The 16,161-nt window shown below is 39.6% G+C and overlaps 1 protein-coding gene across 11 annotated transcripts in view; it reads left to right on the forward strand.

Annotated features, from left to right (window-relative positions):
• The window catches only part of mlip (muscular LMNA-interacting protein), a 28,529-nt gene extending 13,449 nt beyond the window's left edge, over nt 1-15,080 (forward strand). For 3 of the 11 annotated variants that reach the window (XM_029251243.1, XM_029251247.1, XM_029251253.1), the window contains exons 5-13: nt 161-232; nt 1,483-1,563; nt 2,126-2,209; nt 2,436-2,495; nt 2,642-2,686; nt 3,319-3,363; nt 4,161-4,292; nt 12,792-12,845; nt 14,376-15,080. In XM_029251243.1, the coding sequence (XP_029107076.1) occupies nt 161-232; nt 1,483-1,563; nt 2,126-2,209; nt 2,436-2,495; nt 2,642-2,686; nt 3,319-3,363; nt 4,161-4,292; nt 12,792-12,845; nt 14,376-14,615 (813 nt within the window). In that variant the 3' untranslated portion in view covers nt 14,616-15,080. The remainder of the gene's footprint in view (nt 1-160; nt 233-1,482; nt 1,564-2,125; nt 2,210-2,435; nt 2,496-2,641; nt 2,687-3,318; nt 3,364-4,160; nt 4,293-12,791; nt 12,846-14,375) is intronic. The other 8 variants (XM_029251245.1, XM_029251244.1, XM_029251249.1 and 5 more) reach the window with 8 other exon arrangements.
• Nucleotides 15,081-16,161: the final 1,081 nt, after the last annotated feature.

Raw genomic sequence — 16,161 nt, forward strand, 5'->3', positions numbered from 1 at the left:
CAAATCTGCTCTTTCACATAGATTTAAGGATGTAAAGTACTTGGCAACTGTGCCTCTCCTCCTATAAAAGCAAGAACTTCCATGTAGTGTTGTCATAAAATCAATTAATTTACATGTACCTATATTGTTCTATCCATCTTGCTTCTTTCCTCACTCACAGCCATACAAGATAAAGTCAAGCTACAAAGCGCTGGCGGCCATTCCCACAAATACACTTCTTTTGGAACAGCAGGTGAGTCATTTACTGTCGGTATGTGATCATATTGCCAGCATCATCATCCCATTACTCATTAACAAGCATGTAACTCCACAGGTGATTAACTGTAACATAATGTTCCAAAATATAGGGTTATTCATCTACCCCTTGTATTGCCACTTCAAAACATAATTCAACAGGCTTTGAAAATATCAAATCTGAGGGTGGCACGTTGACTTAGATCCTCAGTAACGTGTTAATTGAGCCAGGTATGAGAGGACACCAGTGATGCGAGTGTTTTGTGTGTTTATATACATGAGGTAAGCGTACTTTTGCATTAGAGCAAAGTTCCACTCTGCTGCATGTGAATAATCGTTGAGGCCAATGCATTTATTTATGATGTGTTGGTGATGGTTTGAATCCGCTACTCCAACACAGACAACCTTGTGAAATGTTTATTTCAAATTACCATACATATTGGGTACACGTTGTTGCTTATGATAATATCACAAAGTCAAATGTTGAAAAATGTTTCTGACTGGCCAAATACATTTAATCTAAATTACATGTTTAGATTAATATAATAGGCATAATTTTTTGTAATACCTTTTCTATAAAACTACCATTTTACATACTGATATTTATGTATTTTTTGTGGGGGTTGTGAGAAAACTACCTAGTTGTTGAAATGACTGCCTTTGAATTTATAATGTGAAAGTCCACATAAAACACAAAAACAGTATTTAAAAATATACGATGACTAATTTTTAAATTTTTTTATATGGGTTTAATTTAAAATTGGCCTTCAAACTTGTCTTGTTCCAGGCAGGCACAGCTGGTAGCACAGTCGTTAGCTGGTTTCAGGTTCGAATCCCATTTCGAGCTGTAGTACCCTTGAGCATGGTACTTACCTTGAATTGCTCCAATAAAATTACCCAGCTGTAAAAATGGGTAAATAGTTATAAGAAGCTCAACATTCTAAATCACTTTGGAGAAATGGATGAGGGATTATTAATTCATTCATGATGTAATCAGTTAATTAATGATGTAATGTAAATGGCTGTGCTTCATTCTTTGGGGCTATTTTTGACTTCATGGCAAGGAAACAAAAAAATAAAACAAATTGTAGTGATTTATATTGTAACACAGACATATGAGACTATTTTTTCAGAGCAGTTCCCATATTTGTAATGAGACTGTCGTTTTTAGATAAAATGTTAAAATATGTTAAATGGGTTAAGATTTCTTATGTTTCTCACCACTTTTCATTTCACTTTCAACTACAGGCAATAGACGAAAGTGTTGAAAATGAGGAGCTATCACAGGACAATACAGACAAGAAAGACATTCTGGAGACCCATAGTGAGGTAAATTATGTCCAAATCTGTCTTTGAGTTCTTTAGATTTGATGATTGCTTGCAATCTGCATTTCAAAGATGTGTGACTCAATGACCAACAGTGGAAAGAGCTATCAAAGGTGTCTTTAGTCATAATGAATACAGAAACGATATAGAAAAGAAGCAGCGCGTGCTAACATGAATCTTATTTGGCTCCATTGCCTAAATGAAAAAGGAACAATCTCGATTTCATCTGTTCATCTTTTTTGCTAAAATTAACAATAGGTGAAACCATTGCTGCCAGATCTTGAAAACCATGTTAATACCAACTGGATTAATGATTATGATGGGGTTGTTTTCCATTTCAATGTATTTTCTGTTGTCACTTTATTGGTCAGTTAATGTAAGTCAGCTTTATGTTTATCTCAGAATTAGTGTTTTCCAGCTTTTTTCTGGGAAAAAAAATCAGCAATTTGAAATTTTTGTTTTATTTCATGAAGCCAGTGCCTGCTGATGAATCTGAGCTGTTCAGAATAAATGTTGTTCTTGTCAGGAATGACACAGGCCCCATAAGGCTCCTCTCCTTTTGCAGATGTGCTCACCGTCCCAATTCAGGCAGCAGTCGGAAGAGTTGTACGCGGCAATCGATGAAGTCTTAGAAAACCCAATGCCAATGGTTAGTTGCTGTAAAAGGCTCACAAAACAACCAAAGGTGTCAGATAATGGGAAAACAACTACCAATGGAGTCACTGCTGAAAGGAGGTTCCACACTTGTTGGGAGGAGGGGTGGTTTCTAACATGAAATCCAAGGGATTTGAAAGGATGTGCAGGTCAAGTGTGACTAAAGGAATATGTTTTGTAACACATGTTGAATAGATTCTTCATTGCTTAATATTTTGCAGCGCCGATCGCAATCTGCACCAATAGCCCTAATGAAATGTGTTGACCCTGAAGTGTCAAAGGTATGATAATGAATAACGTGTTGAATTCAAAGCTGCTTAAATAGACAATGTGTATCACTTTTGTGCAAAAAAAAAAAAAAAAAAGAAAAAAACACCCGAAATCTTAGTACGCATTTAACGTGACATTTTGCCCTTTTCAAATTCAGCAGTTCAGATATTTTCCAAAATCGGCAGGACGGGAAACAAAATATGTGAGTATGTTGCTGTTGCTGCTGCTATTGTTTTTATGTGATGTCTGGCCAATTTACATACTTTGCCAGGTGATAAATTGTTGCTTTTGATGAACAAACATTCACAGTAAGCACAGACATACTCTTTCGCTCTCCCCGCCCGAGGAATTGCTTTTGAAACAGTGCAGTTGATTCTCTTCATAATTTGAGTCATGATGTCAGTGTGGTTATTTTCATTTTCTTCCTGAAAAAAGGGCATATTTAGATGTTCAAGTAAGAAACAAAATGAGCTGACAGTTACCTTGTGAATAAATGAAGCCATATAATTATTGTGACCTTTCATCCAGACAACTTACAAAACAGTGACTTTATTTAGACTTCCAAGATGAGGCTGTCTAAATGCAGTGTTGTTTCATACATGCTCAAAACCAAGACGTTACATTGGTGATACGGTCCAGTGTCTGTTCTGCTGCTCACCCTAACAGCTGTAATTAAGTTTTGTGTGCCCTTACATATATGTATAAATAATAATTTAAACAAGTTACACATTTCATGTTCAGTAGCACCACCCCAATGCGTTTAAGAAAATTATTGCATTGCATGTACTGTAATTGCATTGCATTATATAGTACTATTATGTACTATTCTTACAGGCAACTTTACACCTGCAACAAACTGGAGGGTATGAGAGAAATCTGGTGGGTGATTATTATTCTTCAATGCTTCTATCTCATAGTGAAGTATTTGGTTATCTTTAAAAATACATTTCAAAATAGTTGAACTCTTCACTATATTTGCTGAAGCACAATTTTGTCAGTCACTATTAATCTTTGTTGTTACCTCCTTGGGGCATAAATCTTTCATTTTTTCCTTTCATGATGATCAATCAGATTCATTTCAGCATCAAGTCCTTTCTTGAAATTTTTCAGAATCTAAAGGAGAGATAATTTCCTCTCAATATTTTAAGTGCTATGGAGTGCAAAATGAAATATGAAACACTTTTCCCTCCTTTTTCCATCATTAAATATATTACTATTCCCCCCACATTAACGAAAAAGAACTACTTCCTCGGGAATTTGTCAGAAAAACTATTAATTTTGAACTTGTGTTAAATAATTTGTTCCCTAGTTACATTCTGAAAAAATAAGACATTTAAAAATTGAGATCTATAAGTGTGAATTCTGTTTAGAAGTATACAATAATGTAAACAAAAATCTTTTAATAGTACTTATGGGCCGAAACAACCAAATTATACAGCTATACAATACATTGCACAATATCATTAGTGTCAGTAATGGACATTCAAAATGTTGTTTACAGAGTGTTCTAATCACTGCTAAATTGTAATTTGATGTCCATGCTCTTTTTGTAGGGCGGTATTAAAAGCACATTCTTGGTAGGGTAGTAATTATTGACTTTCATAAAGAAAGCTCGTCGACTCTTGACATCAGCCCTGCTACTGCTTTTATTTCCCACTTTTTTCAAAATGCTACAGACCAAGCCGGGGGTCATTCGGCCTGCGACCGTTATTCCAAAATTACAAATAGAGGAGGATGCCGAAGAGTTTCATCCAAACCCTTTCAGACAATATTTGGAAGAAATTTTGGAAAAAAAGGTAAAACATGAGGTAAGCCTCAAATAACTTCTATTCATTGGGTCTCAGGCACAGAGCTGCCATATGCAATGCACTCAAACTCTTTTGCATGAATGTTCAGAGGTAATGGAGTTCTTGGAAGCACAACTCATCTGGTTTTAGATGAGACCTCTTCACAATTTGAGATTTAGGCATGAAATCTTCCTATTGGCTGTAGGTGGCACATTTCACACACACAGTGTCCGAAGCCGCTTGTCCCAAGTGGGGTCGCAGCGAACCGAAGCCTAACCCAGAAATACAGGGTGCAAGACTGGAGGGGGAGGGGACACACCCAGGATGGGATGCCACGCCATTGCAAGGCACCTCAAGCAGGACTCGAACCCCAGACCCACCAGTGAGCAGGACTTGACCAAGCCTGCTGTGCCACCGTGCCCCCATCTTCAGAAGGCATTGTTAAAAACATAGTGAGTGGAAAAGTATTTCTTTAAACATTGCCATTAGAGGGAAATGGTTTGAATGGGTAATAAGAGACATTTGTCCTGATGAGCAAGAAGGACAACACAAAAGGTCCATTGCTTACTTGAAGCCAACATTACTGTATCGATCAGTACTACTGGGGGAGGGGCGATCAAGTCTGCTGCAAATTATGGAGAACATTTTAGGTAGCATAGGTACCAGCAGGCAAAAAAGGCGGAAGTGGCTGCAACTGCAGAAGCGAAATCCAGAGCATGGGAGGAGTTTGGGGAGGCCATGGAAAATGACTTTCGGTCGGCCTCAAAGAGGCTCTGGAGAACCATCTGGCGACTCAGGAAGAGTTAGTGGATCTTTGCATAAGCTGTGCTCAGCAAAGGTGGAGAAACTCTGACCTCAAATGAGGATATTGTAGGGAGGTGGAAGGAGCACTTTGACTAACTCCTAAACCCGAGAGATATGCCTCCCTTACAGGAGTCAGGGCCAGAGGCTTCCGGGGTATCAGAGTCCATTTCCCCAGTGGAAGCTGGAAAGCTCCACAGTGGCAAAGCACCGAGGGTGGATGAGATTCGCTCGGAACTGCTTAAGGCCCTGGAGATGTTGTGGGGCTGTCATGGCTGACACGCCTCTGCAGTGTTGCATGGACCTCGAGGACAGTGCCTTTGGATTGGAAAACTGGGGTGGGGACCGGAGAGTGTGTGCCAACTACCGGGGTATCACACTTCTCAGCCTCCCCTGGGAAAGTCTATGCCAGGGTGCTGGAAAGGAGGCTCTGGCTGATAGTTGAACCTCGGATTGAAGAGGAACAATGCGGATTCCGTCCTGGCCGTGGAACAGTGGACCAGCTTTTTACCCTCTCAAAGATAATTGAGGGGGCATGGGAGTTCGCTAATCCAGTCTACATGAGTTTTGTGGACTTGGAGAAGCCTTACGACCGGGTTCCCAAAGAAATTCTGTGAGAGGTACTTCAGGAGTATGAGGTGCCGGGGTCACTACTGCGGGCCATTCGGTATTTATACACATGGAGCAAGAGCTGTGTCCGCATACTTGCTATTAAGTCAAGCTCGTTCAAAGTGGGTGTTGGACCCTGCCAAGGTTGTGCTTTGTGCTGCTCCAGCATGCAGTGAAACAGTTTGCAGCTGAGTGTGAAGTGGTTTGTATGAGGATCAGCACCTCCAAATCTGAGTCCATGGTTCTCTCACGAAAAAGGATGGCATGCCCCCTTCAGGTAAGGGGAGAAAATCCGCCCCAGGTGGAGGAGTTTAAGTATCTTGGGGTCTTGTTCACGAGTGAGGGGAGTACAGAGCGTGAAATCGGCTGCAGACTAGGAGCAGCGGCAGCAGTAATGCGGTCGCTGTACTGGACTGTAGTGGTGAAGGGAGAGCTGAGCCATAAGGCAAAGCTCTCTATTTACCAGTCAGTCTATGTCCCTACCCTCACTTATGGTCATGAACACTGGGTAATGACCGAAAGAATAAGATCACGGATACAAGCGGCTGAAATGAGCTTTCTCCGCAGGGCGGTCGGACTCACTCTCTATGACAGGGTGAGGAGCTCGGCCATCCGGGATTAATTCAGAGTAGAGCCGCTACTCCTCCACATTGAGAGGAGCCAGGTGAGGTGGTTCGGGCATCTGGTAAGGATACCCCCTGGGCACCTCCCTTCAGAGGTATACCAGGCACTGCTAACTGGGACAAGACCCCGAGGTCAGCCCAGGACCCGATAGAGAGATTACATCTCCCAGTTGGCCTGGCAGCGGCTGGGGACGCCCAGGTTGAGCTGGAGGAAGTTACGGGGGACGGGGGAACCTGGGTTGCTCTGCTCTCCCTATTGCCACCGTGTCCTTAGCGGGTAAGAAAATGGATGGATGGATGGATTTTAGGTTTACAGCTCTCGGGCTATAGTTTTGGCTCTAGGTTCAAGTCTGCTTCATTATGTATCGAGTTTGAATGCTCATATGGGTTTCTGTCAGGTGCTCTAGTTTTGTCCCACAGTCCAAAGGTATGTTTCAGATGGACTGGTGCCCTTTGTGATTGTGGTAATGAATGAGTGTATCATTGTGATGCAAGAGTGTCCCCTGTATCATACCCTTTGTTTTTGGAATAGGCTTTGGACCACTGTAACGGGGAACTGGACAAGTGGTTATTGATGATGGATGATCGGATGATTTATCGTAAATAACTTGCTCAAGGCTACCGAAACAGTAGTGGACTTCACAGGTCCAACTGGCATCTTTCAGATTCCAAGTCCATGTCCTAAACTGCTGTGCCAGCTCTTGTCATGGTGTGAAATGAGGTGCATCAGTGCCTTCTAGCAGTCCTTTAATGAATTCCTGATAAAAAAAAAAAATTGTCTAGATGGGCAGAAAAAGATTTTTCCCCCCTGTAGAGTGACCCACCGTTTTGGTTCTGGTCCTCCTACATTTTATTACAACTGGGATCGAGAACTGAGGCCTTCCTAAACTGCACCGTCTGAAGGTTTTTGTGTTACCTTTCAACTCTTAATTAACACTTGATTTATGCTGGGAATAGAAGATGAGGTCAGCATCTATTTATATAATGGCCAAATAAGCAAGAGAGAGATTTTGAACAATAAAATCCAGTGGATGCTGGGGCAATAGAAGAGTGTAAAAACTCTTCGTCTCAATGCATAGCTCCTGCATCTCAGGTTGCCAGGATAGGGAAATGGACATGGCAACTTAACATCCTGTACTAACAATGTATAGTATGCAATAACACAAGTCACCCAAAAAGATATAACAAACCCCTGGTACTTAAACATAGTTTTTCTTGGGCCAGAATTATAGACTAACTGGAGCAAAGTTTCTGCAGTCTATTACCGCTCAGTTCATTGGCATCTTCTGATAGCATGCTGCTCAATATGAACATTTGCATTCATATGAAATTTTATGTATACACAAATTACCCCTTCGAGCAGATATGGTCACCTCCGGTCGTGGAAGGTCTATATAATTCCTGCAGGGTTTATGTTGTTTAATTAATTCCTCATTGCAACATGGAAGATACGGACAGTTAATTTCTGTCCAGAAGGATGCTGAAGTGCTGCAGTCAATTAATAACACCCCTTAGAGACTGAAAATATGGGAAATACTGTATCTCTGAGAAGACTGGCAAAAAGTGACATTCATAATTGTGTTCTTCCTACCTCAATACTGAGTTATTCTCAATCTGAAGACTATTACTTTTAAATACAGGCAGGATAAGGACTTAGTCCAAATTTGAAACGCGTAACAATAAAACTCTAAAGGTTTAGAGCAGTGCAAGGTAAATTTCTCTATTATTCAAATTCCGAACAAGTCATGACTAATAACTAGTGTCTTAAATTCATTTCAGTTTTTTTAATATCAGGAGGGTAAATATGTTTTTGACATGTTTCTGTGAAAGACACTGAAATCCTGGAAACTGGCCACCCTCTCTGGAAAAAACTTAATTAAATGCTTTATTAGCAGAAAGGAAAGTGGCTCACTGCTATTACCAAAAATAGCAGCGTTGTATAACTGCAGGTACATGCCATCTTAATTTTTTTTTCTATTGAGTCACAGAAAGGTAGAATTAAAACCAATACGAATTTATTAAGTAATTAGGGTGGAGCATTTGTTTTTTTTTTTTTTTATTTTTTTAATGAGACATTAACAGAAGAAAGATTTGTGGTAAAATCATGGTGTGTCAAATATGAAATATGACTCAAATATGAGTCAAATAGTCATTTTGGAGAAAAACATCAGCTAAGTGAATAAATACAAATTTGCCAATTCGTACAGCTGTTCAACGCTGGAGCAATTTAGGGTAAATACCTTACTTTAAGGGTACCACAGATGGAAGTAAGATTCAAACCTGCAACCTTTGGCTTCAAAGGCAGCAGCTCTGACCTATCCAGTACCGAAAAGATGTCAAAAATAGCTGGAGCCTGGAAACTGCTCCTTCTCTTGTTATCAAATAGAACAAGTCTGTGAATTACAATGAGGTTAAGGGATGTGATTTGGGATTCGGTACGAAACTGAAATGGTACCCGAACCACAGACAAAGCAAAGAGCCCAAGAAACAAACACTGTCCCGTTGTCTCTGTCTGAGGCCACTTCTTATCAAAGTGACTGAGGTTCTCAAATGCTGTGCTGCCCTTTCGAGGACAGACCCTTCCCTTGACAGGCGTCTCCAGCTAAACGAGTAGCAGCGGAAAAAAAAAAACATTGTTTTGCTGCTTGTACCGAATGGTCTCCAGACACAAATCAAGTCGCAATATTTCTACTGACATTTCAATTTTTACAGCTTGTAAAAAAAAAACTGTATTTCCTGTTTAAAACATCCAATTTGGAAGCATCTCAGCAGGGTTTTTTTTCTTTTTTGACTGTGTCCTGTACACTTTTTGAATGTCGTAGGATTACAAGTACTTAATGATAATCAGAAATTTTTCCCCTGTTCACTATACCTGCATTATTATTATTTTGTTTTTGTTATCCATCATTCAGATGAGACCTTTATCCCAAGTGATTTACACTGTTAGTTTTGTATACTAAGATGTTTCAGATTTTTTTGCCCATTTACACAGCTGGGTATTTTTACAGTAGAAATTCATGGTATCTTCTTCAAAGGTCCTACTGCAGGAGCAGCAGTTTAAACAATGGAATGCAATGTGACTCCAGTTCCTATGGTACCCGCATGCTGTATTCAACTTTTATATAAGCGCTGCTGCAGTGGTGTAATAATGCTGCAATCTTTTTCTTCCTTAACTAACAGTGGCCATCCCTGCTTTCCTCACTATTAACTTGCCCTTGGCTCTCATTCATTATCTCATAACATGGGAGCTCTTAAGCCAATGCGTTTCAACACCGGGGGGGATCCTGGTATTGGACCTGCTGCCTCTCTCCATCTCCGTGAGCACAACACGCAGTATTCTTGTGTCCTCATATAACCTTGCCACTAATGTGCCTCTGAGCTTACACTCGGTGTAAATCAAGGTGGCAGCAGGTGGTGTAGTGTCTGGAGCTATTAACTTGTACTTGGAAGGATCTGGGTTCAAATCCCATCTCTTGCTGCAGTACCCTTGTGTGAGATACACTGATTTGCCCCTTGACATTTTTTTCGGTATCAAATCAAGGTAAGTAGCTTAGTGTACAAACTAAACATCGTAAGTTTTAGGAAATTGTTAGCTGAAAGTTAGAAAACATCCAGATATGGGAAGGCAAAATAAAAATTTACAAAATGCATGTCATACATATTTAAAAGGCATGTATTTCATTTATTGCAAAAGGCTAACTTCACTACTCTCTGATGTTAAGCAGCTGCAAGATTTCATTTTGCATGCTTTTCATTTTATACTGAATATTCGATAGAATGCAGAAGATAGTCTATGATTATATACAGATGTTTAAACTTTTTCACAAATAAATATACTGATAATCTTGTTAGAGAGTCTCTGGAATGCATAACATGTAGATTTATTTCAGCACGAACATCTTATTTCAGCCAAGGACAAATGGTAAAGCACTGAATATTAAACACTCTGCTCATTTCAGGCTTCAAATTATTTGCCTGTGTACCTCTTCATTACAGTCGGAAATTTAAGTATTTATAATAAATTCTGGAACCAACCATCATGAGAAAAATGAATCATAGTATAAATTTCATGTGACCAACAATAATATTACTTTGGGAAAGAATTTAGATCATCATGCACAATTTTCCAAACGTTCCCGGTTCCTCAAGCACTGGCCTCCAAAGCTTATAATATAACTAATATAACGTTGCCTGCACTCCACCTTGTTTAATTTGTTGCTGCAATCTCTATGACTATTAATAAATGCTTTTCACGGTTCACACGTGGACTGCAGTAAGTACATAGACTGGTTACCGTTTACCAACTAAAGCGAGCAGATGCCTTCTGTATGCGAGACTGTGAAGCACTTGCATCACCGAGATTAATTTCTAAGCACATCATATGATTTTTGTAAGAAGCTGACATGTCCTTCAGTGGATCTGAGGACGAAGCAGAGTAACAGCACACAAATTTCAGTGTCAAACTGCACCTTGTTGCATGCACTCTGGAGATCTGGTCTGTCCTAGTCTTATTTCCCCTACTGAAAATGTACCTTAATAATCAGTATTACAGCACATTTCAAGAGTTGGGTCCCAGTAAATGTGAGGGGGTCTGGTAATCCCAGAAGGTACCAGAAACACCCTTCACTGAACGATTTTGTTCAGCATCTGTGGCAGGAGCACTTTGAAATGTCATACATAACATATTTTTATCACATTTTTAACAATTGTATTTTTTTGAAAACAATCGCAAACACTGCAATTGTTCTCATGTGAATCAAAAAGCAAACATGTACCAATTCAGTAGAAACACAAGTCACATGTGTTGAAATAAGATATCCAGTAGCAATATGTGTTGAATGAAATTGCATCATTGCATCTGTTTCCATTGTTTTCCCAAAATTATTTTTGTCGTTTAGTGCTGCGTAGGGTTAAGTTGTCCATTAAATCACACACAAATAGTATTCTTTGTAGCTGTGCCTCTTCATTTTTGTAAACGAATAGGAATTGACCTTCATGAATGGGCTGTCATCAACACAGAAGTTCATTTTTGGAATTATTCACAAATCTAAAGGACAAAATAAATAATGGGTGTAGTAGTCATGGAAACTGTAAAATTTTAATTCTGGTTACTTTTACAGCCTTGTCATTTTATTTTTAAGATAAACCTAACAAGGCTATTTCAGACAAAATAATGACATTACTTTCCGTTGCAATTCTTTTTCGCACAACTTTTCTAAGGAACTGAAACAGTCGAACTGTTTCTGTGAGAAAAATAGCCTGGTGTGCACTAATACAGAATACTAATACTAATAATAATACTAATACAGAAAAAGGAATGAATGCGTTTTTTTTTTTATTTTCCGCGAGAAAGTTCCGAGAAACTCACAATTAAAAAAAATAACGTCACCATGTGCCCTGTTACCCTTAACTGGAAAAACAGACCTTCAGTGATGCTTAAGATAATTGGCTGAGATAATGAATGAAGAACAATACAATGCTGAGAGAACGTGCATCATCTCAGACTCCTGCTGTGCGTAGTAAATGTCCATTTGCAGTTTTTATCACGGACGCTTAATAGGGCAGGTTAGAACAGGACAGGATAATATTTCATTAATCCCTGCAGGGTCATTTGAGATGTTTGAACAGTTTGGACAATTAGTCCCGGAGGTACGCTTGAAGGCACTTCGAATTAATACAGTAAAATACCAGGCTGTATAACTGAGAGTAATTCTGACTGTATAACATTGCGAGCTGCTTTGGGAAAAGGTATCAGCCAGTGGCTAATTTAGCCTGGATTTCCGGGTGGGTTAAAACTGTAAGAAGTTATATTTGACAATGAGTGCATTTTTCACATTTTGTTGAATGTTTCGTTTATGGAAGGTGTAACTAACTTTGCACATGCGTGAATGGTGTATAGAGCTGTATCACGCATGCACGTTGCATATAATCCCACTTCCTTTTTGAACCCCCGATCAACGTTCATACCCTCTATTGCTCTAATAAAAAAATCACAAGTGAGTAAATAATGGTAAGCAGCTTAGCAATGTAAGATTTTTTCAACAGGACAAAACACCTGAAAGTTAGATTTGCCCTCCTAACAAAGGATTCAAAAACACGTAAAGAAACAGCTTTACTGATACATCACATCTGACTTGTACCTCCAACTTTGATACTCAGAGTGAGGAAATTACCCTGAAGTGATATGCAAAAATTACCCTGCTGCACAAATTTTAAACCAGAAAAGCAGTACATAAATCAATGCAAACTAACTTTGATTTTTGCTTCAGCTAATTTCGTATATGAACAAAATAACAGGATAATCAGCCAACGTGCAATTTTGCACATTATCAGAAGCCCTGTGTCCTACATAAAGTAAAGCTGTTGCATAAAATCGAGCAAATAAGTGCTGACATTAAGTCGATTGTATATTTCTCTTCCCCCTGTCATTCTCTTCATCTACCATGGCTTGGTCCTCTGCATCCCCTGTGCTGCTCAACCCACAAAGCACCAGGTCCCCAGTCTGCCCATCCATGAAAAGGAAGCTCTGCACTCCCAGGAGGTAATGCAAATACACCCCACAGGGCCCTCCATGGCGATTTTCAATTTCCTGCTGGGCCCCTGGAATAAATTTGACTCTCTTGAAAAATTTTAGCACACTTTCCCCGCCCTTTTTAATCCTCTTTCAATGTATTGACAGTCTGAAAGAAGAGAGGCAATAATCCAATGATAAACTAATTGGTTTTTGAATAATACCTTGTTTGTTTTTACTACAAGCAAAAAAAGTGCCTCTGCTATCTCGGAATAATTTAATTACAGTCTTTCTAGTTACTGACGTATGATTTCCTTACAGCTGGTAAGAGCAGAACTCATGCAGAACTTTGCATTCATTATGAAACTTTCTCTGGTATAAATTACCCTGCTGGATGAATTGGTCAATTGTTATTAGATGCTCTGGAAAAAGCAGGATCTTAAAAAATAAAACTGCGATCTACCTTGTGATGGTATTGTTTTACACTACCAATGTGTGATTTTAATGGGACATTTATTTTTATTGTAAAACCAAATTAGCCATGCACATGATAAATCTGTATTGCAATATACATTAAAGCATTCTCCAATGGTAAGTTTCACTGAATATGACTTCTTTATTTCCCCTGAATAACAGAGGGACACACACACACATATTTGAGAAAGGTGCTGCAGATGAAGGTGTCAAACCAGGTGAACTAAGTCGGAATGAATATCAAATAAATGCAAAGCAGCGGAAACATTTGAGAGACATTTCAGGAGTCATTTTAGTCAAATATATGCGATATGGCAATTTCCAAATATGCTCTAGAAGTCTGCTATATGGTAGATTTTTTGTACGAAATTTTTAAAAATCCAGCACGGTGAAAATGGGATCTGAAAAGAGGACACGGAGACTCCTGAAAACAAATATTTCCTTCTATCCTCGATGACAGCTTCTTGCTGACAAATGTAAAGTAGGAGACTGCTGGTGGCATCGTGGTTAGGGCTGCTGCTTTTGGACCGAAAGTACCCTTGAGCAAGGTACTTACCCTAAATTGCTCCAGTAAAATTACCCAGCTGTATAAATGGGGAAATAATTGTAACCTTAACATTGTAAGTTGCTTTGGAGAAAAAGCGTCAGCTAAATGAATAAATATGAATTTACCAAACCTATGTGCCAAAACAAATTAACCCTCAATCTGGTCTCAGAAAGAATTAGGTCATTAACCAATAAGAAATTAAAATTTTGAAGTCAGATTTATTTGTATGTGAATTGCATATTTATTTAAGTATTTGCATTCTGGTTCAGAATGCTGGGAATTTAGACCACCTTGGTTAGAGAATTGGTGGATCTGGGGTTCGAGTCCTGCTTGGGGTGCTTTGCGGCGGACTGGCGTCCCTTCCGGGGTCTGTCCCCTTCCCCTTCAGCCTTGCGCCCTGTGTTGCCTGGTTTGCCGCAACCCAGCTCGGGACAGGCGGTTTCAGTCAGTGATTTTGCATGTGTGTGATTAGATAATAAGTGTACTGCCACCTGACCCATCATTTCTGCAAAGAAGAATTCACATGGTTTTATTTTCAGGTTTCCAGCAGACAGTCGGAACAGCCAGTTAAAGTCTCGAGCAGCAGAGGGAGTCCGGCAAGCCGTTTACCCAGCCAGGAGACCCTGAACCAAGGAGGGGCCACAGCAGGACCTAAAATCACAATAACCAAAACTGATGAGGGTGATGCCCACTCTACAAAAGATGAACCCTTGAAACACCCACACACCTTATTTCATTCTACACAGTTGGAAGCAGAACTCCAAGAGACACACATTTAGGTTGGTGGGAAGGGACGCTGGTGCTATAACTAAATGAAACAATGACAGAGCAGCCATTGCGCCCTAACAGGTACATCAGTGACTTTAAGATAGCGTCTGAGAAATATATATTAAATACACAAGAAATGCTATGCAGTCACAATAGTAGACACCTGTACGCATACCTTTACACTTTATTACAACTAATGGTGGCCAGCAGAACGTCTTCCATGGCTGATGGATTTCCTTTTTGCTCACAACTTCTTTATATACTGTACATGTATGTGTTTTTATGTGTTTATTTTGAGTCAGAACACAATTCAAAGTACTTACAGTGTGACATACAGTGCTAAGAAATATTTTAAAATAAACTTTGCTACACTTAAGTGGTTTTTTTTCTTCCCAAAAGTAGTGCTGACTTGGAACTGTTGGGGAGGGGATTGTATTCTCTTCCAGGGGCAAAGTAGTGCTATATTGTACGGGCAACACGGTAGCACAGTGACTAGCTCTGCTGTCTCACTGGACCTGAGTGGTATGAGAGGATGTGGGTTTGATCCCTGCCCAGTCTGTGTGAAGTTCGAATGTTCTCCACGTGTCTGTATGGGTTTTCTCCGGGTGCTCTGGTTTCCTCCCACAGTCCAAATACATGCTGTTCAGGTTCACCCACAGTGTGTGGGTGACAGAGAGAGTGTGTTCCACTTATGTATGGATGAGTGACCCAGTGTAAGCAGTGTAAGTCACCTTGGTGAATAAGGTGTGTTGGTGGAAAATGCTACATAGAGTTAATTGGACGTTGCTTTGGACCAAACTGTCCACTAAATAAATGTAATGTATGTATTACCTGAATGTACAGAAATAATGCAGTTGTCAGGTTTCAGGGTTTGTGTGATGAATGATGCGTTTTCATAGCACAGAACAGGGTTGATGATTCAGTCATCCCCTTTGACAGAAGAGTTTGGCTTTGACCATGCCAAACTCTACCTTGAAATCCTTTAGTGTGTTGCCGCATGAAATCTAGCGCGGCTCACAAATCTTTAACACCTTTAAATATCAAAAGCAGAACAGGTCTGGGAATCAGGGACTGAAGGAAGTCACTTTCATCATTTCGGGATTCATTAGCTATATCTTGTGGTTGAAGATGTCTCACAATTTTAGGGTTTAAATTTAATGGTATGTCCGAGGTAGTGCAATCAGCCCTATGTGAAATTAATCCCAGGTATAATTAGCTTTCTATGAGGGGCTAAGGTGTGACTGTATAAATGGGTAAATAATTGTAAGCTTGTAATAATTGTTACCTTAACATTGTAAGTTGCTTTGGAGAAAAACATCAGCTAAATGAATAAATGTAAATGTAAATGTAATGCTTCGGTAATTGCTCACGTACTATGCTCAGGCAACATCAGCAAGAAGAACAGTACTTTATTTGCTTTTGATTAGCTGATGTGCGTGGGTTTATCATAACTAAGAAATGAACTCCTGTAAAGCCATTTTTCTAGCCAAGCACAACGGCAGCAGGGAGCATTGGTGAAAATTACTGTTACACGTTCAGGGAAGAGCCACTGTTTAG

The sequence above is a fragment of the Scleropages formosus genome, chromosome 4, assembly GCF_900964775.1.
Source record: "Scleropages formosus chromosome 4, fSclFor1.1, whole genome shotgun sequence".
NCBI lineage: Eukaryota > Metazoa > Chordata > Actinopteri > Osteoglossiformes > Osteoglossidae > Scleropages > Scleropages formosus.